This window comes from Gadus morhua, chromosome 20 (assembly GCF_902167405.1).
Source record: "Gadus morhua chromosome 20, gadMor3.0, whole genome shotgun sequence".
In the NCBI taxonomy this organism is placed as follows: domain Eukaryota; kingdom Metazoa; phylum Chordata; class Actinopteri; order Gadiformes; family Gadidae; genus Gadus; species Gadus morhua.
The window spans coordinates 15,967,006-15,991,983 of NC_044067.1; the positions used below are offsets into that span (position 1 = coordinate 15,967,006).

The 24,978-nt window shown below is 43.0% G+C and overlaps 2 protein-coding genes across 4 annotated transcripts; both read right to left on the bottom strand.

The window, feature by feature from the left end:
• Positions 1-2,536: 2,536 nt before the first annotated feature.
• On the bottom strand, positions 2,537-8,962 carry LOC115533100 (putative methyltransferase DDB_G0268948). Of its 2 annotated transcripts, none has more exons than XM_030343339.1 (6): positions 8,633-8,962; positions 6,377-6,537; positions 5,892-6,108; positions 4,905-5,008; positions 4,411-4,545; positions 2,537-4,224 (listed from the first exon to the last, which is right to left on the bottom strand). In XM_030343339.1, the coding sequence occupies exons 1-6, from the start codon at positions 8,759-8,761 to the stop codon at positions 4,128-4,130; spliced, it is 843 nt and encodes a 280-aa protein (XP_030199199.1). In that variant the 5' UTR covers positions 8,762-8,962; the 3' UTR covers positions 2,537-4,127. The 2 variants fall into 2 exon arrangements, with proteins under 2 accessions (XP_030199199.1, XP_030199200.1); XM_030343340.1 differs by having other exon boundaries at positions 8,651-8,959.
• A 1,441-nt stretch (positions 8,963-10,403) lies between these two features.
• On the bottom strand, positions 10,404-19,763 carry zgc:162396 (class I SAM-dependent methyltransferase). 2 transcript variants are annotated; one of them, XM_030343341.1, is made up of 7 exons: positions 19,516-19,763; positions 18,444-18,728; positions 17,818-17,981; positions 17,250-17,466; positions 11,689-11,789; positions 11,319-11,456; positions 10,404-11,145 (listed from the first exon to the last, which is right to left on the bottom strand). In XM_030343341.1, the coding sequence occupies exons 2-7, from the start codon at positions 18,552-18,554 to the stop codon at positions 11,055-11,057; spliced, it is 822 nt and encodes a 273-aa protein (XP_030199201.1). In that variant the 5' UTR covers positions 18,555-18,728; positions 19,516-19,763; the 3' UTR covers positions 10,404-11,054. The 2 variants fall into 2 exon arrangements, with proteins under 2 accessions (XP_030199201.1, XP_030199202.1); XM_030343342.1 differs by having other exon boundaries at positions 18,444-18,557; positions 19,516-19,745.
• Between the last annotated feature and the right edge of the window lie 5,215 nt (positions 19,764-24,978).

Below are 24,978 nucleotides of genomic sequence, written 5' to 3' on the forward strand. Positions count from 1 at the left end.
ATCAAACATGCACGTGTCTATCGCTACGTCAGACAGATCACACTAACAATTAACCTACATAGATTTACTTTTAATCCACTTTGAGAATGAGAGAAACGAGTCAAGATAACTAGGTTAGAAAGAATGTTGAACCCTTCTTTTCAGGGAATTAGGTCTTCATAGAACATTCCATCCCTTGGTCAACATGCCTGCTTGTCTGTTGGGCTCGTCCTAATGAAGTTAAACACGTGGTGTTAGAGACCGTGCTCCTTATTCAGCTCCTTCTACCAGCGACTCATGTCAAAAAGTGAAAACATCATTGGATTGCGAATTTCGGCAAGTAAACTACTTTCATATCCACATTGATTATGTTCATGTGACTATAAATGAGATAGCAAACCGACTTTCGCCTTCAATCATTTAGACCAATGGTTTCCCATGGCTGTCTAGAGTATTGTGTCTGTATCAGGATGGCAAAATATACATTTTAACACTTTCCAATTTCCTTTTTTTTTTTTCTCTGTTCTTGTTAGGTGATTGTAACTCTTTTTTGAACACTGAATGATCTTAGATTCTACACGTTGGATGCAGACTCAAATATATTCTCTACCTCTGTGTTCTCCTGCCACTTGTCCTGGGAACATAGCAGCTAAGTGATGTGGGTCTATTTATGAATGGGTAAATCCTAGCTCAGTGATACTGGTGTTGTGTTCCTGGCCTGCTAAATCCTGGTGAAGATTGGTGGCATGTTTGGAGGCCTGGTCTCGGGACCCTTTATTTAGAGCCTTACATTGCTCATTCTGATGCTTCATCTGACCAGAGCAAAGTCACCAATCAAATGCATTCACTTAAATCACACATTTCTCATTCGGGGGGGGATTTCTCCCTTGTGGTGATAAAAGGAACGGTTCTCTTAATGGATTCCATGCACAATTACTATGTAATATGATCACAGTTATTATTCTGGTTGTGTCATCCCTAGCTAGCATTAGAGGGCTGCTTATGGAGGCTACAAGCCACCCTTTTTCCGAGCAAATTGCTGTGACGGATTCGGACCCTGCTCCTGCATCAGAGCTGTAATTCAGAGCGAGTAAACCGCTCGGTCCTGGAAACCCCGGCATAGTTTGCAGAGTGGAGGGGCTTCTCTGTCCTGGACCCTCATCACCGTACTAATTCGGGGCGTCTGCATGGTGAGGACAGCTGCCCAAATTGCACGCAGACAGCTGGTCCTCCCACACAGACTCCTCCACGTCTCCCTTTGGAGCGGGCCGAGCCGGGGAGGCTGGGAGGCTGACTCCTTTCCGTTGTTTCTATGGGGAATATCATTCAAACTTTTATAGGAGGCATCATCCTCGGCATAAACGAAGACGATGTCTGACTTGGAATCATTTGGTCACTGAAAACCAGAGAAGGGCATCTTTTAGGAGAAGGGCACCCGCCTCTAAATTAAATGTATTATTATATATATTATTATTTTAATGAATACACGTGCACATACATTTAAGTATGAGTTCATATCATCCTAATATTCCCGCCGTCATGGACCACTGTTTTAGGCCCTGCGGTGCACGCAGGGTGTAAAGGGATAGAAACCACCTCGATCGAACTCCTAGATTCTCGTCTCCCCTCCGTGCAAATGAATACAAATGATTCTGAGGGATGCGTCCATGGCATGCATCCAATAAGTTGATGGATAACCCTCATCCTTGTGCTGTCAGGCAGACTTAAGGATCATCTCCTCGGTGCCAAGGCAGTGTGGGATTTCCTCCAAGCTGGTAAGGGTGGCCACACCCTGGCCAGGGACCTCGGGTCGTCACTCACTACTGGAAGCACTGGGAAACGGTGCCAATGGAAGAGATCCGCCTTAGTCTCAGTGTTGAAGTGTGGGCCTGAACCGCAATTAGTCATTCAAACCCAAACGATTTAGAGCGCTAGCGACGAGTGACGAGTGATTTACCTACATCTATCGGACCATCTGGTTCTTATGGTCTTTTGAGCTATATTCTGTTCCTTCAAGCAGCTGTCACAACATTACAATGGTTACATGCTGTCACAAGCCGGTGAACTGGCTGACTTATTGAATGTGGGAAGGGTCTGTTTTTGAAGGGGACGACTGGGAGCTTCCTATAGAAATGCAGGATGTCCCATTACTTCAGCTTCTGCCTATTACACTGAAGCTGGCTGACGCTACAGCGAGCACATGCTCGTCATCTGGTTTACTACTTGGTAATTGGTTGGAATTCTGGAGAGATAAAAGAATGGAACAAGGCAGCCAGGTGGTTCTACAACAGTCCGAGGGGGAATGTTTCATTTGTTTTGGCATCGATTCTGTGTGTGTGTCTATGTGTTAATGGGGTCAGGTTGTGTGTGTGTGTGTGTGTGTGTGTGTGTGTGTGTGTGTGTGTGTGTGTGTGTGTGTGTGTGTGTGTGTGTGTGTGTGTGTGTGTGTGTGTGTGTGTGTGTGTGTGTGTTTGGCTTCAAAATTCATTATACATTCTCTTATATCAACTTAAAAAATAAGTATTAAATTAGTCACTTGAGATCCGATCTGCCCAAATCCGTCTAGCAATAATCAATGTATATCGTTTTTATTAAGAAATGTATTTGTAACAACATTTTTTTTTTAACAATTTAGACATACTGCTGAACATTAATTTTCTATCTAGGCCAACCCCTCCTCCCTTTGTCAGTGTAATATTATAAAAGAAACACCTGGGGGCGCCTTTGTACAAGACCAAGAACAATCTGAAACATACCATTATTATCTGGGCGATTATGAACTATTTATTCTCCACCAGACACCTTCTTTTGTGTCCTCATCTATTCTAGTCATTTCCATTTTTCAAGCATTTCATTCAGTGGAATTATTCAAATGTTTTCACATGATCAACCAAGAATTCACATTCTGTGTATCCCTTTTATGCATCACCTGAGCTCATAACAGACCGTGTCATCAGATGTAAATCGTATTCCCATGTGACCTCTGATGGACGACTCCTCGTCGGCAGAACAATTAACCTAATGCAGCACGAAGGGGTCATAAGCAATCCCTCCCCCCTCAGGACAAGCAGGAACCAGTGTCTTGTGATTATATGACATCTTAATCAATATCCCCTCTACAGCGCTTCCCCAATTAACATCTGGGCTTTGTCTTTTGTCAGGTTACAATTGTCATACATTGCATTGGCAGTGATGGAATGCATTGGCAGTGGTGGCATTAATTAACAATTTCCTCTCTGGGGGAAGCTAGTTATTATGGCGCTGCTGTTCTGCAGCGATGGTCTGAATTGTTCGGTAACGAAAGTCTAACACCCTCATGGGTAATCATGGGTTATGGTTACAGCCAGCCTATGATGGACATACCCATGATGCATCATTTGCCCTGGGGACATTGGGTACATGTCCCCACCACTTTTTAAAAGCTTAATTTGTTAAATGCTTCTTTAAAAGACCTTACGTTGTTCATGTTATTCCTTTTATTGTATAAATGTTATCATCTTTTAGGGCAGTGATATTGGATATTGTTATCGCTGGCTTACTGACATTCACTGGTGCTTTCCACAGTGCTTTCTGGGTGTGATATTGGATTTGTTTGATTGGTATTCAAGCTGTGGATGTGTACTTTCTTATCTTCGACTCTGTAGCCTAGGCTATGTATGATTAAAGACAAATGCTGAATAAAAATACTGTTTGTCTCCGACAACAATACTACAGCGTGTGTCGAATCTGCCCAGCGGTCATTTTTACACCCACCAGATAAGAAACTAATTGGCACACAAACACAGCGTGCTGCAACCAAACAAACTGGATCAAACTACATTGCACTCGATTCTACCCAACCTAAAAAGCCAAGTCTTCTTTCAAAAAGGATCCATGACCGGAGCTGTGCTTAAACTTCTGCAAAACTCTGAGTTGCAATTGAAAGATGGAGACAACTTAGAGCCAGTAGGATCTCCAGACAGATTTTTTCTCCTGACCAGACCAAGTATTAATTCACCCTACTATGTAAGACAATGATCCTCAGTCAATAGACGTAGCGGGATATGACACAATCTACATTGGATACATGATACATTCTTAGCATGTGATGCTTGGTAGGTGCATTGAAAGTCTGTGGACGAAGCCACAACCCTTCTGCGGTTGAGGGCTCAGTCCTCGGCTGGTTTGCAAGCGAGAACATAGAAGTACTTCAAGTTAACAACGACCTCCGTCTCTGGAGAGGTCACCTTCATGGCTGTCATCAACCTGAGACAGACACAGTGTGCAATTATGTAAAAACTGCTCATATAACCGGGTTGCAATACTGGAAAGGTATTTTAGACCATAATGTTGAAGGTGCATGTAAATGTAAACATTTGTGTGTGTGTGTGTGTGTGTGTGTGTGTTTCGGAATGTGTGTGTTTGTGTGTGTGTATGTGTTTGTGTACATACTTGTGTGTGGTGATGCTTGACAGCCTGCGAGCTGTCTTAGGATCTTTCTTGAGAAGGGCTCGGTAGTTGGAGAACGTCTCCACCATCCCTATGAAGCCGGACAGAGGAACCGTCCTTCTCACACGCTCGTCGTGCCTGGAATACAAAACAAGCACGCCCCCTTAGGATCACAACAGTAGGACATCTGGATGAGTCTGTAGCCCTGATCCAAGCTCTCATCCTAAACATCTTTAAAGAAATGATGAGGATAAATTGTAAAAACTGAAATGAGTTTTGAGTGTTAACCGAAAAAGAACCACCCATTCACTAGCGATTTTATTGCGTATTGATGAATTTGCATTTAGATTGATTATGATAAAAAACACTATCAGAACTAAAAAGAGAAGTGCAAGGGAGAGAGAGACCAATTTACATTGTCTGTTGTTAATACTAGAGATCATAAAAATAATAATCAATTCTTTATTAATTAAGACATCATTGGGGAAACGACTCACCACTCCTTGTGTGGATAGGGGATGGCCTCATAGCTTTCTTTGTAGAGCGGTTTAGAGGTGGTTCTCAGGTGAGGGCTGAAGTGTGGTCGCAGCGCTGCATAGAACTACAAAACCAGCCTTGTCAGAGAAACGGAGGGCCGCTCGCCATGTCATTTGTATCAATGCCAATGCTTCCCAGCTTTTTGCTTCGCTGGGAATTTGAAGGTCTGTGCAGTCGACCTACCAGAAATGAACACTGAACCAGCAAATCTGGTTCACTTGTTTTTCTTTAGAAAAAACACAGATGAACCCTTAAATACTAGTAACCTTCCTAAACACCATCACTACCGACATATATAAGTGCCACGTTTTCACAGTTTAACTTCTGACACCAGCAGGAGCCAACCCTACAAACAATTGAATATGCACTCATGGATTAAAGCAGTGACTTAGTGCTGCTCCTTTCTCTCAGTTGGACTTTCACCTCTCGAGTAGTTAATGTTTGCTTGATGCATCTCAGCCAAGGCTACGGGCAATGAAGTGATCTCAATTTGAAGTAAGAATGTCCACCAAAATGACATATATATAAAATAATCTACTATGTTTCTGCTCAGTATTCGGTCCCTTAGCAGAGTGAAATTAGACATATGTAAGGAGCATGTAGCGGTTAGTGCATAGTGCTCTGGGATGCCTGTACGTACAGACGGCAGACGATGGGGTTCGAAACCCACTTACCACTAGACCAGGGTTTCCAGACTTTCTCATGCCTTGACCCACCTGTGACTTTCACCTGTCACAGGAAATATTGCTAAAAAATTAGAGAAATATACATCGTCCATCATTACAATATTCCCCTTCTTCATCTTCTCTCCCATCTTCAAAGCATAGTGATGATCAAATCAACCTGACAAGACAATATGCATGTATTCCCCTAGCATGATCCTCTGAAGGGTCTTGACCCATATTTCGACTCAAACCACTGCATTCCAACCTCCTGCCCGTTATCACCTCTTCGCAGATTGCGTTCAGGGTGTCCGAGGGGCAGCCCTCGTGGCTCAGCTCCATGTCCAGGGTGTAGTTGAGCAGAGCCAGGCAGCCGTGGGGCTTTAGTACCCTGTGGGCCTCCTGGAGGAAGCGGGGGCGGTCGAACCAGTGAAAGGCGCTCATGGCGGTCACCAGATCCACCGAGCCGGCAGCTAGTGGCAGCTCCTCGGCCGTGCTCAGCCTAGATAGAGCGGGGGGAGGAGAGTGGTGGGGTCACCGTTCAAACCTCCGCCAAGCAAATGTTGGAACCAAGACAGGAAAGGTGTGAATTTGTTCATGCATGAACCCCAAGATAACTTCTACAATATATTTAGTTACTTGCTACTATACATTTTTATTTTATTCCAATTTTTTCATAAATATACTTATTGCATGGTTTTGGGACAATTAATGTGAAATTAAGTCTGAATGTTACGATTCATTTCAAAGTTCTCTGAATGCACACTTACTTATATGTGACATTAGGCATGCTAGCATGTGCCACAGCCATTTCTATCTGGGCGGGGCTTATGTCAGTTGCAACCACAGACGCAAAGTGCTTGGCCAATAAGGTGCTGCCCTGGCCTGAGCCACACCCAACATCCAGAGCCAAGTCGAAAGGCCGCCCTTTCTGACAAAACAGAGGACACAGCCACGCATATTAAACAGCATGTTGACCCAACATGTTGGCAAACCAACATGTGTGTCTGTTCCGTGTGTGTGTTCGCATTAATTGCCTTATGCACTGAAGTGCATGCTGCTATGAGGGGCCGCCTGGGACAGAATTCATACTTGGTCTTACACACACTATTATAATCTTGCATACACCTCTATACTCATACACACACACTATTATACTCCTTTTAAATGTATGCCGAGGAGTTCATAGTCGTGTATGTGAGAGAGTATAGTAGTGTATGTGAGAGAATAGTAGTGTATGTGGAGAGTATAGTTGTTTATGCTAGAGAATATAGTAGTGTGTGTGAGAGAGAATAGTAATGTGTGTTAGAGAGTATAGTAGTGTGTAAGAGAGTTTGACCGAAACGGAAGTTGAGTTTGATTCCTCAGTTCCTGATTGGCTGACAGAAGAGGCGGTAGCTCCTGGCGCTCAAAATACTGCACTGTCATTTCACTCTTGAATCTCAAGCGATGTTGTTGTGCTGCGTACGCACCAGGATATGATTTGGTGACTTGTTCGCGTGGCCGCCTGAGTTTGAGAGAGGCTTCCTCTTGTGACCTACTCTTGTGTCAATTCATTCTCAACCATGGCTGGTCTCTACGTGATGTGGAAGTACCAGAGACGTCAGAAAAACTACGCAGTAGTTTAGGATTCATAATATCACCCGTTCTATAAAATATTCTAATTTAGAAACCTCCGGGAACTCCGGCGTGAGTCCAGGAGCTCTATATCTAAATAATATAAGATGATATAATATATAGATATCTTTATAATATATTATTAACGCCAGACCTCATCTCAATCTACATTGAGATCAGGTCTGGGAACCACACATTCATTTTCTCGTATTTGAGCCGTGGTTTACGATTGCCCGGAGCCGTTTATTGGGCGCTACGAAATTCTATCATGAGTCTGTACGTAGCTCATAGCCAATCAATGTTGGTAGCAGGGCAAAGACATCCTTCTTGGTAATGAAAGAGTTTAAGGCCGGAAGTTGCTCTTTTTTCAAAATAAACTTGCGCTCTAAACTACTTAGAACACTATCTAAGGCTGCATCAAAAGATAACGCGTCTGCTGACATTTTGGATCTGTTAACTACAAGCTTTGTTGTGTCGCAATGACATCATCTTCTTCCCGTACCTCCCCGTCCCTCCCCGTTCTGTGATTGGTTCCCTATCTCAGGCGAAAATCTGATCCATGGAACCCAGGGTGCCTAGCAGCGTGAAATGAAATCGCACGCAAGGCAGCATGGCTATACCCAGGCTAGTAGCGTCACGGGGTTTGGGAGATGGGGGCGGGCCTTAGCGGGGGGAGCTCTCGGGGGGATTCGGCTTTGCAGGATTTGTTGTGGTTACCGCCCGGCGTTGTCGTTGTTACCAGTCTTGTGTGTGTTCCAACGGTTTAAGAGCGGTGGTATATTAAATCGCTGTCTAAGCAATACTTCATTCGCTGCCATTTCCGTGGTCATACAATTGAACACACATACTACTCTCTTGCATTAACAACTATACTCTCTCACATACACAACTATACTCTCTCACATGCATGCACTACTATACTCTCTTACATACACTACTATTCTCTTTCTCACACACTACTATACTCTCTTGCATAAACCACTATACTGTCTCGCACACACTACTATATTCTTTTGCATAAACAACTATACTCTCTCACATACACTACTATACTCTCTCACATACACTACTAGACCCTCTCACATATCCAACTACTGTATATGCTCTCTCACACACTACTATACTCTCTCACATACACTACTCAACTCCCTCACATACACTACTATTCTCTCTCATATACACTACTATTCTCTCGCACATACACTACTATTCTCTCTCACATACACTATTATACTCTCTCACATACACTATACACTCTCATACATACATGTAAAAGGTGTATAATAGTGTGTGTGTATGAGTATACTGGTGTATATGCGAGATTATAATAGTGTGTGTGAGACCAAGTATGATTTCTGTCCCAGGCGGCCCCTCATATTATGCAATGTATGTTGTGCAGTCACACTGACCCAGGTAGATAGTCGTACCTTCTTTTCCACAAAGTCAACCACCTGCTGTATGAGATGATCCGAGGGCGAGACCCTGAACCTCAGGTACGCCTCTGCATGCTCCTTGCCCTCGAACAGACGGTGAGCCATCGCTTGATCTCCTCCTTCAACACGCGACACAAGAGTTCTCACCTTGTTCCTCGTACGTCTCTAGACCATATAGAAAAGAGTTGTAGAGTCAAGAGTCTTTACCGGTACTTTTAACCAAACTAATGACCTGAAACGGGAAGTTATTATTCTCAATCTCACGCAAACTCTCCCTCACTCTCTCACTAGTCTCAAATTACGTTCTAGATCTAGAGGTCTTATGGCAGACGGGTGAACGGGGCAGCTCTTTTTTCTTTTGCTTCAAATGTATTTTGACCAATCATGTGGCTGTGGGAGGGGATCTTTCAGACCTGAGTTAAATGGAACGGCTCATGCCCGGATACAGAGAAGTTAACCTCCTTCGGTCAGAGAGGTCATTGTAGGACATGATGGAGTAAATCGTCAACCAGTGTTGCATAATTTTTTTTCCATAGAAATATTGGCTCCACCTCCTCCTCTTGCTCTCACGCTTGCTCTCACTCTTCCTCACTCTTCTCCATGCTGTTCAGTTTCTTTACCCAACACACTAGAAGCCATATGAGGCCTTTTATACGACACATGATTGAGGTGGCTTGTCAAATGAGTTTGAACTGATGAGAAGTGAGTGAGACTCATTTGTAATTAGCTTTTTGAAGGCCAGCGTTTTCCAGTCAAATTTTTTTTTGCTTTATTATGCAGTGAGGTAAACTTATCTCGGATCCAGAAAAGGACCGTTTATAGGATTTCCGTTTACAGGAACAAGAAACACTGCGTAAGTCTGACCTTTCTGGTTGTCTGGCACTATGTCCCGAACCGTTACCTTCTCAAATCCACTAGCTTTAATTCAGTTCACCGCATCAGAACTGACATGAGGCAGTGAAGAAGAATTGGTTGACAAGGGTTGTTTCAGTGTCTATAATTAACACACACACACACACACAAATACATACACACACACGCAAACATACTCCTTGTTTAACAATAAGTTGCAGCCAGTATGTTTGTGCGCTCATGTCATGTGACAGGCGTGCGAGGCTATTATGTGTATGTGCATGTTTGTATTTCGGTGTGTGTGCCTGTGTGTGTGTGTGTGTAAAATCTGAGACACCCCCCACAGGGACTAGCTTTGTCAGGAAGGTGAGGTCACATTAATGAGAGAAATAGGAACTTTGTTCTGATTTCCTGACATCACAAGCCTTGTTAGATGTTACCATGCAGTGGCGGTTGGCCCTTAGGGATGTGTGGGGCAGCAACCTGGCTCTAACTCCATAAAAAGCTTTTACCCCATGTTTTTTCTTGAAAACGCTCTTAGAAGTCATTTTTGTGTATGGTTTACCATTGATAGAATTGAATAATTATTTTTTTAACTTTTACATTTTGACCCATTGAACAGTTAAATGAGTAATGAATCAATTCTGTAGTGTTGAAGAAACATTAACTTCATCAAATGTAACTTGCAGTTTCAAGTGCAGTAGGCCAAGGCCCGAGTTATACAAGACCCATTTCAGGGTGCGTTGCACAGTGCAAGATCTCAATGGGAGGCCTGGATCAACAGAGAACACTTCATGGGTTCGCCTTTAATCTAACTTTGTTTATTGTTATGAAGTTATCATCATACCACTCTGTATGAAACCTCCAGTTTTGAAGACAAAGAGACAAAGTAAAAAACGTTTTCTTCTATCTTCCTGGTTTTTAATAGTATAGTGGTAGATATATAGTACAGTTCTTAATCGTACAAACTTAAGTATTTTGAAATTGATAATACACAGCCTTGGAATGAGGTTAAGGAAACATTAGGTTAACCTACAAAGTTTGAAATGTATTTATTTTTGGCATATGGAGCTAACATTTTGCCCAATATTTGTAGTGCCAAAACCAGAACTTGAATCGTATTGATTTAACAGAGCGAAGCACAAAAAGATTATTATGGACAAAAAACTCAAAAACATTATTTTGTGTCTAACCATTGAGAGAACCCATGATAGTTGTAGCACTGTCAAATCCTAAATCAATGTTAATATACTGCTACCTAGGCTTATAAAAATGTGGTTTTGCCACGTCTCGCATAAGAAACACTGTGATAATTTAAAGCAACCGCAATATCTCCCCATGATTACCAATACTACATTATTTAAAAACAACGGGTGAAAAAAACATTACCACCAACATATTAACCAACAATATATTTGCTCCGATAATGGCGACATTCATTGTAATGTGATGTCACAATGTACTTTAAGGCCCTTTCCTTTTGGCTTTCAATGCAAATTCAATACCCATACACACATGCACAGTTACAGTGTTACAGTGATGGTCATCATTGTGGTTTGGAAGCCAGTATGCAGAAATACTCCAGGTGTATCTCCAGCTCTGTGTCAGCAGACTCGGCTCCAATCTCCTCTAGTATCCTGAAACACAGGGCAAGGCTTCATTGACCAAACACTGTTCAAAGATGTTTCAAAGTTGGGGAAAGTGTGTTTTAAAGACCAACAATACGTATCCTGTGTCATTTTTCTTTGTCTCCATGACGTTGTATGTGTGTGTGTGTGTGTGTGTGTGTGTGTGTGTGTATTTGTGAGACCTGTTGAGGGTGTCATCCAGCAGGTGCTGGGCCGCAGTTGGCTGGGAACTGCGGTAGGACTGGAACATGGACCAGGACTCTATGAAACCAAGCAAGGCCCTCACAGAGACACAGTGTCTCACCTGGACACTCTCAACCCTGACACACACACACACACACACACACACACACACACACACACACACACACACACACACACACACACACACACACACACACACACACACACACACTTTTTTTTATGAAAAGTATGTACAAAATATGAAAATAAAAAGGTAGGCACACTATGTATTTAATAGCTATTAGACAGTAGTTTCAATCAAACGGCTATATGGCTTAGCTTCTCTGTAAGCACGTTTGTGGATGCTACCTTTGCTTGTCGGGGAAAGGGATGGCATCAAAGAGCTCCTGCAGCTTATTGCTAGCAACCGCCACCTGGCTGCTGGTGTAGGGTAACAGCACCTCCCTCACCTGCACAACACAAACATCCCCTTTATCAGCTCTGATAAATACCATTTCATAATCGAAAAGCAAGTCTATTTATATAGCACCTTTCAAACATAAAGGCCATTAAGAGTGCTTTTTAAGGACAATTCAATAAATAATAATAATTTAACAGTGAAATATAAAATAAAAGTATCAGAAGGCTTAATATTAGAAATATCACTGCATAGTGTACTGCTAGTACAGTACAACACAAATACACAGTATTTCATTGTTAGGTGAGTGTTGCATGCAGCACTCAACTATTGTTCTTCATAAGTTTTATTAGGTGAGTGTAAGGAGGTAGATTTGTGTCTTTATTTTGCAATCAAAAATAATAGGTTTGAGAGCAAAACTTTCCACACTGCAATCAAAAAATAGATTTGAGAGCAAAACTATCGACACTGCAATCAAAAAATGTTTTATTGCAAGATAAATTAATGTGATAAAAAAAATATTAATGGGAATCCAAAAGTTTTGTTTGCAAACCCAAAAGTTTTGTTTGCAAATCCAAAAGTTTTGTTTGCGAATCCAAAAGTTTTGTTTGCGATTTAAAAAGCTTTGTTTGCGAATCCTAAAGTTTTGCTTGCGAATCCAAAAGCTTTGCTTGCTGTTGAGCTGCATCTCGTGGGCGGGACCTACGCCGAAAGATGTAAGACACGTCTCTATTGGCCAGTCTCGATCGGAGTGACAGCTTGGCAGCATCCGAAAAGCCGCTGCCCCCCGACCGCCTCCAGAAGCAGATTGTCTGCCTGACGGACAGGGTGTTCGTTTGTGCCTCTCAATCCGCGGCGGCGGTCAACAACATCGCCCTGCTCTCCTCTGCCATGGTCTCCTTGTCGGCTGACAGGGAGGCCTATGGGATTTTCAGGGCGCGCAAGCGCGCGCACGGGACAAGCCCATAAGGCAAAGCCTAGACGGCGTAGCCTACATGAAATAGAACTCCCTCTCTCGTTACTGGCCAATAGAGACGTGTCTTACATCTTTCGGCGTAGGTCCCGCCCACGAGATTCAGCTCCACAGCAAGCAAAGCTTTTGGATTCGCAAGCAAAACTTTAGGATTCGCAAACAAAGCTTTTTGATTCGCAAACAAAACTTTTGGGTTTGCAAACAAAACTTTTGGATTCCCATTAATATTTTTTTTATCACATTAATTTATCTTGCAATAAAACATTTTTTGATTGCAGTGTCGATAGTTTTGCTCTCAAATCTATTTTTCGATTGCAGTGTGGAAAGTTTTGCTCTCAAACCTATTTTTTGATTGCAGTGTGGAAAGTTTTGCTCTCAAACCTATTATTTTTGATTGCATATTAAAGACACAAATCTACCTCCGTATGAGTGCTGCATACAGCGCTCACCTTAGCTTGGAATCGCAGGCTTCTTTTCAGATTTTTTAATTTTTAAGATACTACTTTTAAAATATATTTTTTCTAACATGGGAGTCAAACTGTTTAAGACATAACTAAATCAACTTTCAACTGTTTATCTTCGTTCAAACCATTTAACAAATCTACACACTTGTATCTTCAATAATATCCAGAAACTGAATTTAGATATAATTTAAACCTTATTCAGAATCACAGTTTTAGTTCTCAAACCGTCATATTCTACAGTTGGTCCCATTGAAGCAGTCTGCCCATTCTGACACTTAAATTACTGAAGACATCGTAACTCGGTCAAAGTTCAACCGTATACCATCATTCAAACCATAAAAAAAATCGACACACTTTTATCTTCAATAATATCCAAACTGTACTGTGATATCATTTAAACTTCTCACACACACACACACACACACACACACACACACACACACACACACACACACACACACACACACACACACACACACACACACACACACACACACACACACACACACACACACACACACACACACACACACAAATACTTTTATTTGGATCGTAACAAGTGGAGAGGTAAAAATGATCCAAACTTAATGGAAGCATTGCTGGACTAAGCAGGTTTGATCAAACAGAGAATGCCTTATGCTAAACAACTATTTTCATCATGGATAGACATTGCATCTTCTTCTCCAGGTTGCTAAACTGCCTATTGTGGCAGAGATGGTGCAGTACTTAGCAAGGCTTTTTGCATTTGGTTTGGTCAGTCCACAGCATTGTGGCCCACGTTAAACAAGCTTGTGGACATGGCCTAGACTTCCAAAAATAAGAATAATTAATGTTCAATTAAAACCTAGATTTGTGATACTGTTAGCCAGTGGTTGATATTAAAAAACTTGGTGTTGAAGCAAATGTCCATATACAAATCAAAACAACATGCTAATTCCACAATAGTCCCATTCTTATTGGAGACATCTACAATGGTGATGTCAGGGGTATTTGGTATATTACTGAAAGTGGTATTTTTTATTTTGTGCACAATTGAACCAGTCCATTTTAACTGCAGAGTGTTTGTATATCTTTGTTGTTTGCAATTGTACTTCTTTAACGCTGTGTGATATTAGGTAAACCAGCCTATCATGCCTTGCGATGTACAGACCTTTGTAAAAGTTGCATCCATTCAGGACGTGTGCGATGGTTTCGTTGAAATGGGTGGTAGAATGGAGAATGCAGTGTGGTTCGTGGCTGGAGGGATATCAAGTGGACAAGTTAGATTTTGTCGGGAGTACTTGGAGGCGGGCTCTGATGGTAAAGATGAGAATGTTCTCGCCGATCGACACGTTTGAGTAGATGGTGTGAGAGAGGGATTGATCTGCGAATGAGCATGCCAGTTTTCCTTGAAGTCTGAGGCCTTTCCAGTGCTGCGCGCGCTTCATGGAGAGGATGACAGCTCTTGCCGTTGTTAATGGTAACTCGCGACGCTCGTCGCTGAGCTCATAGGTTGCGCGGGGGTAAATGAGTGGGTCCGCAATGATGTCTCTGAATGCGGTTGTTGCGCTGTCCATCCTTCCCACTCAAGTCGTAGTGCATTACGATGGCATAGGTCATTAAGGTCAAGCCAGTCCGACCTAACTCCAAATCCCACTGCTCTGTTGTCCGGAATTTGGACAACAGAGCAAATGGAATTTTCTTTGGCAAAAGGAATTTTCCGTTTTCCAAGATGTTGAGTTAGTGATGCATGGGCCATCTCTATAACGGTCGGATCGCTGTTGTTAAGAATATTGAGTAGGTGGCTTGTTCTAATGGCAATGTATATCCACTCAATGTTTGGGACACCCAAACCGCTGTCCCTCCGGGACTGGAAGATGATGTCCCTGGTCGAGTGGGTGTTAATCCCAGCCCACTTCCTTACCAGCCGTACAGTTTTGTTACTTAGTTCTTTCAGTGTGATTTTTGGAATGTGGAGATTAGCGAACAGGTGTTGGACTTTGGCCAGGACCATTTCTCTTATGGCCTGCAGTTTAAATATGATTGGTAAGGGGCTGATATCAATGCCTAGCCTCAGTAGTCACTGGTGAGCTCTGTCAGCTGTTCTTCCCAGCTGCCTACGATATTGAATTTGTGGCCTAGATATGGATAGGTTTCGTTGTGTGAGTACACCCTTATTGGTTCTCTGAGTATTGTAAATGACGGTGGTTTGTCCGACTTTGATGAATACCAGCGGTTTCCTCCGCTGCGCCTCTCGTAGAAGACGGCGCATTTCGCTTGATTCACCTCCAGTCCGGACCATCTGAAGTAAATCTCCGTACGACTAAGCATCTGTTGGATGACACTCTCCTGTCTTGATGCAATCTGTACGTCATCGGCATACCCTTGGACTGGGTTAGGAGAGCGCACCCCTGCCTGCACGCACTGTTGTAGCCATCTCAGCCAGCTATTTATGGCGAGGATAAAGTTGACCGCACTCCATGAGCATCCTGTTTTAATCCCAATTTGTAGCTGGATTTGGTCAGCTAAATTGTTATTGCAAATTACTTGAAGAAAAGAGGTTCTGTATATATCGATTCGCAAATTTTACCATTTAGTAGGCACACATTGAAGATGTGCGTGAGGGTCGGGCATGAGACTTGCATCCTGGCTTTCAATGTCTCGTAGGTAACTCCATCGGAGCCGCTCGCTTTATTGTTTGGAAGGGAGGTTATGACTTGTTCTATCTCTGCTTCTATGAAGGCCTGCGAATGAAGCTCATCGCCTACTGGGCCAGTCGTGACCTGGGATTGCCATGGTGGGTCCTGTAGTGGAGCGTGATCTACTTCGCTGCATTTGTTAGCATAATATTTTTGGACAAGGTCCACATTAGATACTGTTGGGGTTGGGCTTGGGTATGTGCTACTGTTAAGAATTATGTAAATTGCTTTGGATCTCCTTTGCTGCCATAGGTAAGAGAGTTTGTTTCTCCCCACCTGTGTTGGGTGCTGACGTTCTGCGCCCCTGTTGGTGAGCTGTGGTTGGATGACATCCCGAATGAAGCGCAATTGCGTGGCGATCGCATCACGTAGAGAGTCCGGAAGCCGGGGATCGGGGATTGTTTGGTTGAGGCGTGGGAACTTTTTTAATATCCTTTGGGTATACTTTAGTACATGTATTCCATACGGTCTTCCATCATTGTGGCAAGTTGAAAAAACGCAGTTCTTAAAGTAAAGTCCACAGAGGATACGGATGATCTTAATCCATTTTTCGGGCGATTTGCCTGAGAAGATGAAACTCCGCTTCTCCTCCAGTCGCTTTGTGTCCAAACTTTTCCTGAACATCCTCTCTTTGTGCTGGAATAATGTCCATTCATCTGGGGACAGAAGTCGGGTGTACTTGGCAAAATCAGGCCACGGGCTTCCTGCTGCCATCTGCGTTTTGGGCGTCGGGTCATGGATGCGCCAGCTCTGCTGCCTGATTCTACCGGTAGGTAATGCCGCTTTTAACGCCAACTTTAAAGTGATGATGCACATTGCAAACAGTAGTTTGGTCACTTCCATACTATAATCCAGCTTTTACTTCCCTGCGTTATCGCCGGCAGTTACCACGGGTGCGTGTGTTTAGGGTGGTGAGGCAGCGTTTGCTCCGGCCGCCATTTTGTACACACAGACACACACACACACACACACACACCAGCAGTGCAGGGCAATAGATTTGAACTTTTACGTTTCTGCATTTTTAGCAATGCTTTGCGCTTTTCATTCAGCTGTCACTTTATTTGTTTCCAACCATTTACTTTTTCTTAAAAGGTGAGAATGTTTACATTGTTTATCCATTTAAACTTTTGAACTTTTGTTCAAATCCCTTTACTTCATTTAAGCCATTTAACGTTTCTTTATGTCTATGTGGCTTTATTAAAAAATATTTTCAACCTCACTTTGTACTACAGCACTCACCGCATTTTCTGCAGGAAATGCATTTTCTAGTTTTATGTGATATTTTTAATGATTCTGTCTCCGGTGTAAGTCTGAAAAGCCCATTTCCAACCCAGGCTGGACAATGACTTCATATCATATTATATATTGAGCGCACAGTATTTTGAAGGGTCTCCAACCTCACGGTAGATTTGGGTGAGCCTGTCTCCACAGTCCCGGCTCTGCAGGTGAACATTGTCGTCGCCGAAGCCCAGCAGTGCTATGCAGCCTCCGGGCTTCAGCACCCGCTGGGTCTCCGTCAGGAAGCGCTGCTGCTGGAACCAGTGGGCTGCCGACGCCGCCGCCAGCAGGTCCACAGAACCGTCCGTAAAGGGCAGCTCCTCCGCCGTCCCGAGCCTTTTAGCGGAGGAAGGAGCAAGATGTTAGCTTGGCTGGCAGATCCGGTGGAGGAAGCTCTCCGTTAGTACCCATAATGCAACTGGAATCCAGGCCTAGCACCGCAAAAAAGTATAAAAGTTAAATGAAGAAAAAATACGATACATTTAATAAAATGTTTAATCTTTGTATACAGAGCAATTTTCTCAAGATTTAAAATAATGTACATCCGTCCAAAGCGAGAATTCAGTACAGTGCAACTAAGTACAAAGTACAATCAGTACTCTGGACATAGTTCGTAACTCTCTCTTGAAAAGCAACACAAAGAATGACCATGCGATGCGCCCCAACCAGACACACCGTTCGTCTTACCTATACGTAACATTGGGGCACCCCAGCCCAGCCCTGGCCTCCTCCAGCTGACCCTCACTGATGTCCAGTCCAACCAGTTCCTGGAAGTGTGGAGCCAGGAGCCTGGAGAGCTGGCCGGTCCCACAGCCCAGGTCGACCGCCAGACCCAGGGGCTGTCCCCCCCTCTGGAGATCACAGGGGCAATGGGTCACATCTCATAGTCTTACGGGATTGAACGCTAACCCTAACCCTGTGTATCATGCTTTGGAAGAGACATCTGACCACATCTCACATCTACATTTTGGTTTAAGATTAGGGGTGTTTAAGAGCCTTGAGGTTTTAGATTGACACACAATACAATACAAATCTTGCACAATATGATTGGCTAAAACTGTTGTTTCCCTATTGTGAAAAAAATGTATGCTACGAATGTACGCACTGAGGTAGTATTGAAGGATCAACGTATCCAGCAAATAGCACACATCACATTTTCTGTCACACATTCTGCAAATTACTCAGAGTAGTACATATTTGGTGTATTCTGAGCAACACAAACCACTTTTGACAGTACAGTTTGTTGGAACTTTAGGAAGGATTTAGCTACACTCGCTTTGCCCAGTGAAAACCTAGACAATGTGGATGAATACCTTCTCTTCCAGGTACTGAAGGATCAAGACCTTGACCTCCTCAGGAGGCACAAAGCGGTACTTCTGGTAGATGGAGGCGTGGTCCTTCCCCTCAAACAGACGGTAGCTCATGTTCTGTCAGGTCAATGTACAGGAGTTACGCTATCGACGTTCACTGTGGTGGTTTATTGCTCTCCTTGTAGTTCTTACACCTTTCACCCCAGTCAGTCATTCACTCAGTCATTTAGTCATTCGGTCAGTGTGTTCAAGTCTATTTTAATGATTCCCAGAAATTGTAGTATTCACCTGAAAAAGAAAGAACATAAATGCATAAATAATATGCTTACAATTATGTCTTTACGGCACCATTCAAACAGGTGTTTGGAATTTCTTCATCTGGGAATGATTGGTTAAATAACCAGAAACATTAGGTCCTTTATTAAGATTAAGATTGAATAAGATTGTTCTAATAACAATGATATTATCAGTCCCTCTGTCATTTATAACATGGTCGATTTCAGTAATCCACTATCAAAAGGATAATGCCAGAAATGTGCAAAATTCTTCCCACTAACTTAAAAATAAACCAGCCGAATGGGATTCCATTGAGTCGATTACGACCCACTGGCTAACAGTGGAAGTACATTTTCTGTTAAATTCTTGTAATCCAGAGTATTTCACAATCAGGAATAGAAGTCTCAAAATGTTAACAAGAGCCACAGCAGTGTTCAATTTTGTGTTGTGCTGCCTATGCACATTGACATCATGACTGAATGATATTGGAATTACAAAACAAGTTATAATAGTAGCTGATGATATATGGTGCATTATTCGTATCTATATACAACCGGAATATTAGAAAAGTTTCCATTAAGAATACTTTACTATGTTATACTCTACCATACCAGTCTATACAATTCTATTCCATACCACACCATACTATTAGGCCTACTATGCATTCTGTTGTATACCATACCGTTCTATGCCAAACCTAAACCATGTTGTATATAGATATGTAGATAGATAATAGATAGATAGATGGCTAAATAGATAGATTCATCACCGAGGAGATATTAAGGAAATTAAATGCTACCTGTAGGGGGAACTCTCCTCTCTCCTCAGACAACACGCCATACTGAGTTGGCTGAAATACCTCTACAGATTAACAATGGCGCTGGGGCCCACGCCCTTCTGTTTCCCAAAGTGAAGGCTGCAGCCTTGCTAGGACGCGTCCTTGCTAGTCGCGTCCTATGGAGATGAGACTAGAGTGCTAGCTCGAGTGCTTCCTAGCGTTTGTAACGTTCAGACTTTGGAACGACTTGGTAGTGTGGAAGCGCTTCCGCTTCCGCTTTTTAATACTGCGTGTCCGCTTGTAAACACATGTGCGCTTATGAATAAAACATGGCAGCAATCAAGCTGATCGATATTTATTTGACTTTTGTCTGTTATGAATGCGGTCATGTCTCCTTCGCATGGAGCCTCTTTGGGGAAGTCACAAAAGCTATGTTGCGGTTGATAGAATCGTCTTTATTAAAAGGAATATCCATTACATTTTTATAAAACTAAGTGAAATTGTCTGAGAACTTAATTCATGCATCACATTTACAGTACTGTGGCGACTCCTACCCCCCGGGGAGTCTGGGTAATGGGGTATTCATAATGTTGTTTGGGGAAAAGGGGTTTTATTGTCTTTAGATAACTTGTTTATGTTATTAGGTTAAGTGGGGTTAACGGGTTTGGGGTTCTTTATTGTTTGTGTGTTAATTGTGAAGTGTAGTGTGATCGGGACCATTAGTGAGAGTGTTGTGTGTGTTGGTCAGGTGTGCCGTGTTTTCTGTTGTGTGTTTGAATAAAGGCAGCTCTCGGGGTCGTGCGGTGTATTGAGGCACGAGAGTTGCGCCGCCATTTAAAGGCCCACTATGCAACTTCGGGAATGTCTTCGCTGTTTTCTTGGTTTTGGCACGCACATTTCTCTACACAGCGCCCCCTACAGCTTCGTAGTAGATATTTCACAACACTGTCGTAACAACTCGTTGACGTCCCTTCCCCATGCATTTCTACGCGAGCCATGTGCATTTGTTTTCAAAGAAGCCGGCGAATGCGTGGAGCCATGTCCGAAGTAGATGTTCATAAAGTGTAGGCAAGGTTATACATTTTTAAAAGGGTGTATTTGCATTGCAATAAACATAAATCCATCCTTTTTTATAGTTCACGGGGAGAATTTATACCCTAGGTTATAATTGTTTTATCTTAGGTTGAACAGAACAATCAGTGTAAGAGGTTTGGCCAACATAATAATCGAAATAAACAAGAACCTGGATTCGGGGATTCAGTCTGTATCTGGGGGACAGACGAACAGCAAAACACCCATGGAAACAAAGGTGTTTATATGGGTGCAAGCAAGCTAGAAACATACAGGGCTCACAACAAAACGGTCGAGAAAACAATTTTTACAGGGCTCACAACTAAATGGTTGAGCAAACACATTTGTACAGAGACTATCAGAATCAAGAATACCACGAAGACAAAGTTCACCCAAGGGTACTTTCAATTTCAAAAGCAACACGGCCGAGTCGGCGTCTGATTTGCAGTCTTCTTTTTCTTTCAGTTCACGCTATTCCTGAAAAGCTTGCCCAACGTTTACTCGTGTCTGGCCTCTCTGTCGGTCAGTCTCCCTTTTCTCTTCTTCTGTTCCTCCGACATTGGGTTTCTCTGTCTCTTTTTAGTCGGCTGATCTATGATGAATATAACAATCCCTTAGTTACTTGTTTATATCGAGCCGGTTCCGTGTTTGGGGGTCTGTGCCGTAAAGCAATTCGTTACTGTAGTGACCCTTGCACAGAAGCATACGGCCGACATCTTTCTTTATTCTGGGTGGAAATAGTAACATAGTTACGCCATTAAATGCGTTTATGGAAACATTTTTAGCGAGAAATGTGCATTTTACTTTCATAATGTTCGCTCGGTGAATGTGAAGGATGTTCGGTTTGATAGTTATGACGAAGAGTGAACGCTCCGTTCACTTGCATGGACAGAGTCTCTGGTTGCTAAGCAACCTCAACGTCTTGGCGGACTATTTCTCTCCTGATCAACACTACGAATGCTGGAAACACACCAGACACACCATGTGAAGTTATTTAACCCGATTATCGTTATTTATGAGTCCTTAGCCCAAGTGAAGGAGTTCAAGTACCTCGGGGTCTTGTTCTCGAGTGAGGGTACTATGGAGCGTGAGATTGGCCGGAGAATCAGAGCAGCGGGGGCGGTATTGCGTTCGCTTTACCGCACCGTTGTTACGAAAAGAGAGCTGAGCCGCAAGGCAAAGCTCTCGATCTACCGGTCGATCTTCGTTCCTATCCTCACCTATGGTCATGAGGGTTGGGTGATGACCGAAAGGACGAGATGAGTTTTCTCAGAAGGGTGGCTGGCGTCGCGGGATAGGGTGAGAAGCTCAGTCATCCGTGAGGAACTAGGATTAGAGCCGCTGCTCCTTTACTTAGAAAGGAGTCAGCTGAGGTGGTTCGGGCATTTGGCAAGGATGCCCACTGGGCGCCTCCCTTTGGAGGTGTTTCAGGCACGTCCATTGGGGAGGAGACCTCGGGGAAGACCCAGGACTAGGTGGAGAGATTATATCTCAACACTGGCCTGGGAACGCCTCGGGATCCCCCCGTCAGAGCTGGTCAATGTGGCCCGGGAAAGGGAAGTCTGGAGCCCCCTGCTTGAGCTGCTCCCCCCGCGACCCGACCCCGGATAAACGGATGACGATGAGATGAGATGAGATCGTTATTTATATCCGAGATTATTTAATCTAACCCGATCTAAACTCTATCATGCACCCAAACACGGCGGCGTTTGGGTTTCCTACCTCGGACTCTAGCGCAGCCACAGGCGCGTTGAACCATTTTTGTGACACACAATGATCAAGCGTCAGGTTAGGCTCGTTACTCGCGTTATCCAACGCGAGTAACGCGGTTGGTGTGGCCGTACCATTAGTCGATTGATCCATGATGAATGCAACAATTGCCTCGCAACTGGCTGTTTATATCTAGCCGGTGCCATGTTTGGGTGTGTGTCTGTGCCGTACAGCATTTTCGAAACTACAATCTGACTACATTTTCGAGGATACTTCCGCTGCGTCACATCCGGATTGTGTCGGTCCGAACAGATCAAGTTGCATATGCGCTTTTTCACTGGAGAGGCGACATGGGTAAATGACACACCCACCATCGACCCAGAAATGGATGCAGAACCATCAGCATAACTCTCAACCTGCATACTTAATGTAATTTTGGCTAAAAAAGTTGCATAGTGGGCCTTTAAACCTGGGCTCCCGTCTCGTCCTTCCCGCGCCGCTCGCCACAGTACGTTTGATTACTATTATGCAGGGGGGGAAAGACAAAGAAAGAGATGATAAACATGTATTTATTTGGATATATTATTTAACTGATCTGATTCATTCATTCATATATGCCTACAATCTACCAGTGGTTTGAACACAAGTATATCTAAAATTACAAACATTGCAAATGATCGGTTGTGCATTCATTTTACAACATTAGATATTGGCACTATCCCTTCCACCGGTAAACAAATGTTTGTGCGCCACCCTAAGGCGCACAAAAGCCATCGTTTGCTGGGCTCACCCTAAAAAAAACGATTCAACACAAACATGAATAGGTATACATAAATAATGTAATCTTGTGAGCGAGTAAATTGACATTGGTGACGGTGGTGTTTAACACCAGCTACGTCCATGCAAAATATAGCAACGCATCATTAAGTTGCAAAAACGTTTGAAAAGTGGCACAGGTCTTTAGGCTTGATTATTTGCATTAACATGATGAATCTATAAAAAGCAATACGGCACAAAATATTTCTGAAAACTAATATAACTTCACTTCGTTTGAACGTGTACTGCTCTGTCATTTTCAAGAACCCGCCCAGTGAACGCAGAGGATTGTGGGTCGTTTTGGCTCGTCCAGGATGCAGCGATGCATCCTTGAAAAATCTCGGAATTCTCAAAAACAAAGGACGCAAAAATGGCGCGGCTTTCGAGTGTCCTCAACATTGGAACAGTGCTTGTCGGCGTTCTATGACGTAGCGTCCTTAAAAGGGCGGCCGTTGAGCATGCTTCCTTGACATTGGGAAACAGTCCAAAATGTCCGAGCATGTGTGGCAGCAGTTCTGCCTTTGTCCGACAGAGGGCAGTAGCACTGCAAGTAGCAGAACCATTGCATTCTGGAGGTCCTGTAGTGTATTATCTTCAGTGAGTTCTGAGTTATTTATTCACAGGCATTTTTTTGCTCAATCATGCAAATAACTTGAGTATCTACTTCACATGACTTGACACTGACTCAGTTTTGAACACATTCGATACAAACACACACACACACACACACACACACACACACACACACACACACACACACACACACACACACACACACACACACACACACACACATAATACACATGCACAGAAAGGATCGCACACACACAAACACTCACATACCCACAGGTGTAAATTAAATACAAACACAATGATGAAAATATAACCGCAAGCAGTGATTAACGGGGTCAGAGCGAAATGAAAAGTGAAGAACACACTAATCGAAGAAATATAAATATGACATGTAATTATGAAGGAAAGATGTTGATGTTCCCCTTAATGCCATACTGTGCCTCGGCTTTCAGGTGACTGGGCTGCAGAGCAATGGCCGAATGTCCTGTTCAGCATGTTCACAATTCCAATCGGAATTCGAACTCTCACCATATAATGCCTCAGTACAAGGCATTATCCCATTGAGCCACTGACAAACCTGAAATGTAGCCTAATTCACATGGTGAAAATGTCTATTGTTAAGCACACAACATCCAGAAAACTCCAAGCAAACATTTAACAAGAGAATTAAGGGCTTTCTTAAAAGAGTACAGATCTGACAATGTGCACTGTTTATGGTATCCAACTAATGAGAGCCGTATGGTAGTTATACAATAACAAATGGTATTATAGGCAAAATGGGTTGAGACTGTGGACGTTTGGCTTTTCGATGAAATTGTGGGAAAAGTAAACATTTTTAGAGCAGAAGATCAGGGTGAAAGGATGCAACTGATTCTAGAGATTTTTCTACAGAATTTTGAGTCCAGGTCAATCTAGTAAGGAGTAATAAGGCTAGTTCATGTTATTTTCAAATAGCGCCACCTTTGGGTGCAGTACCACAATTTGGGTTTATTAGTAGTGGGGGGTATTGGTATCCACCTATTAATAGTCGTATGTTTTTTTTATAGGGTACAATAACAAAATGGTCGCATAAGAAAAATTGGCAAACTGCTTCAACTTCATTGGCCAATATTTCTCAAATGGAACTAAGTCAAATAAATTCTGTTCGATGATTTTTATGAGGATTTTGCCGTGTTCCAATATCAGTACCATCCGTACTTACTAGCCTAAGTTTGAGTACGTAGGGCGTTCCGATTAAGATCGGGCGAAAATAAGTGTACTGAAAGGACCCGGATGGTGTACTCAAAACGGATAAATCGCGAAGTGTGTGGCGAT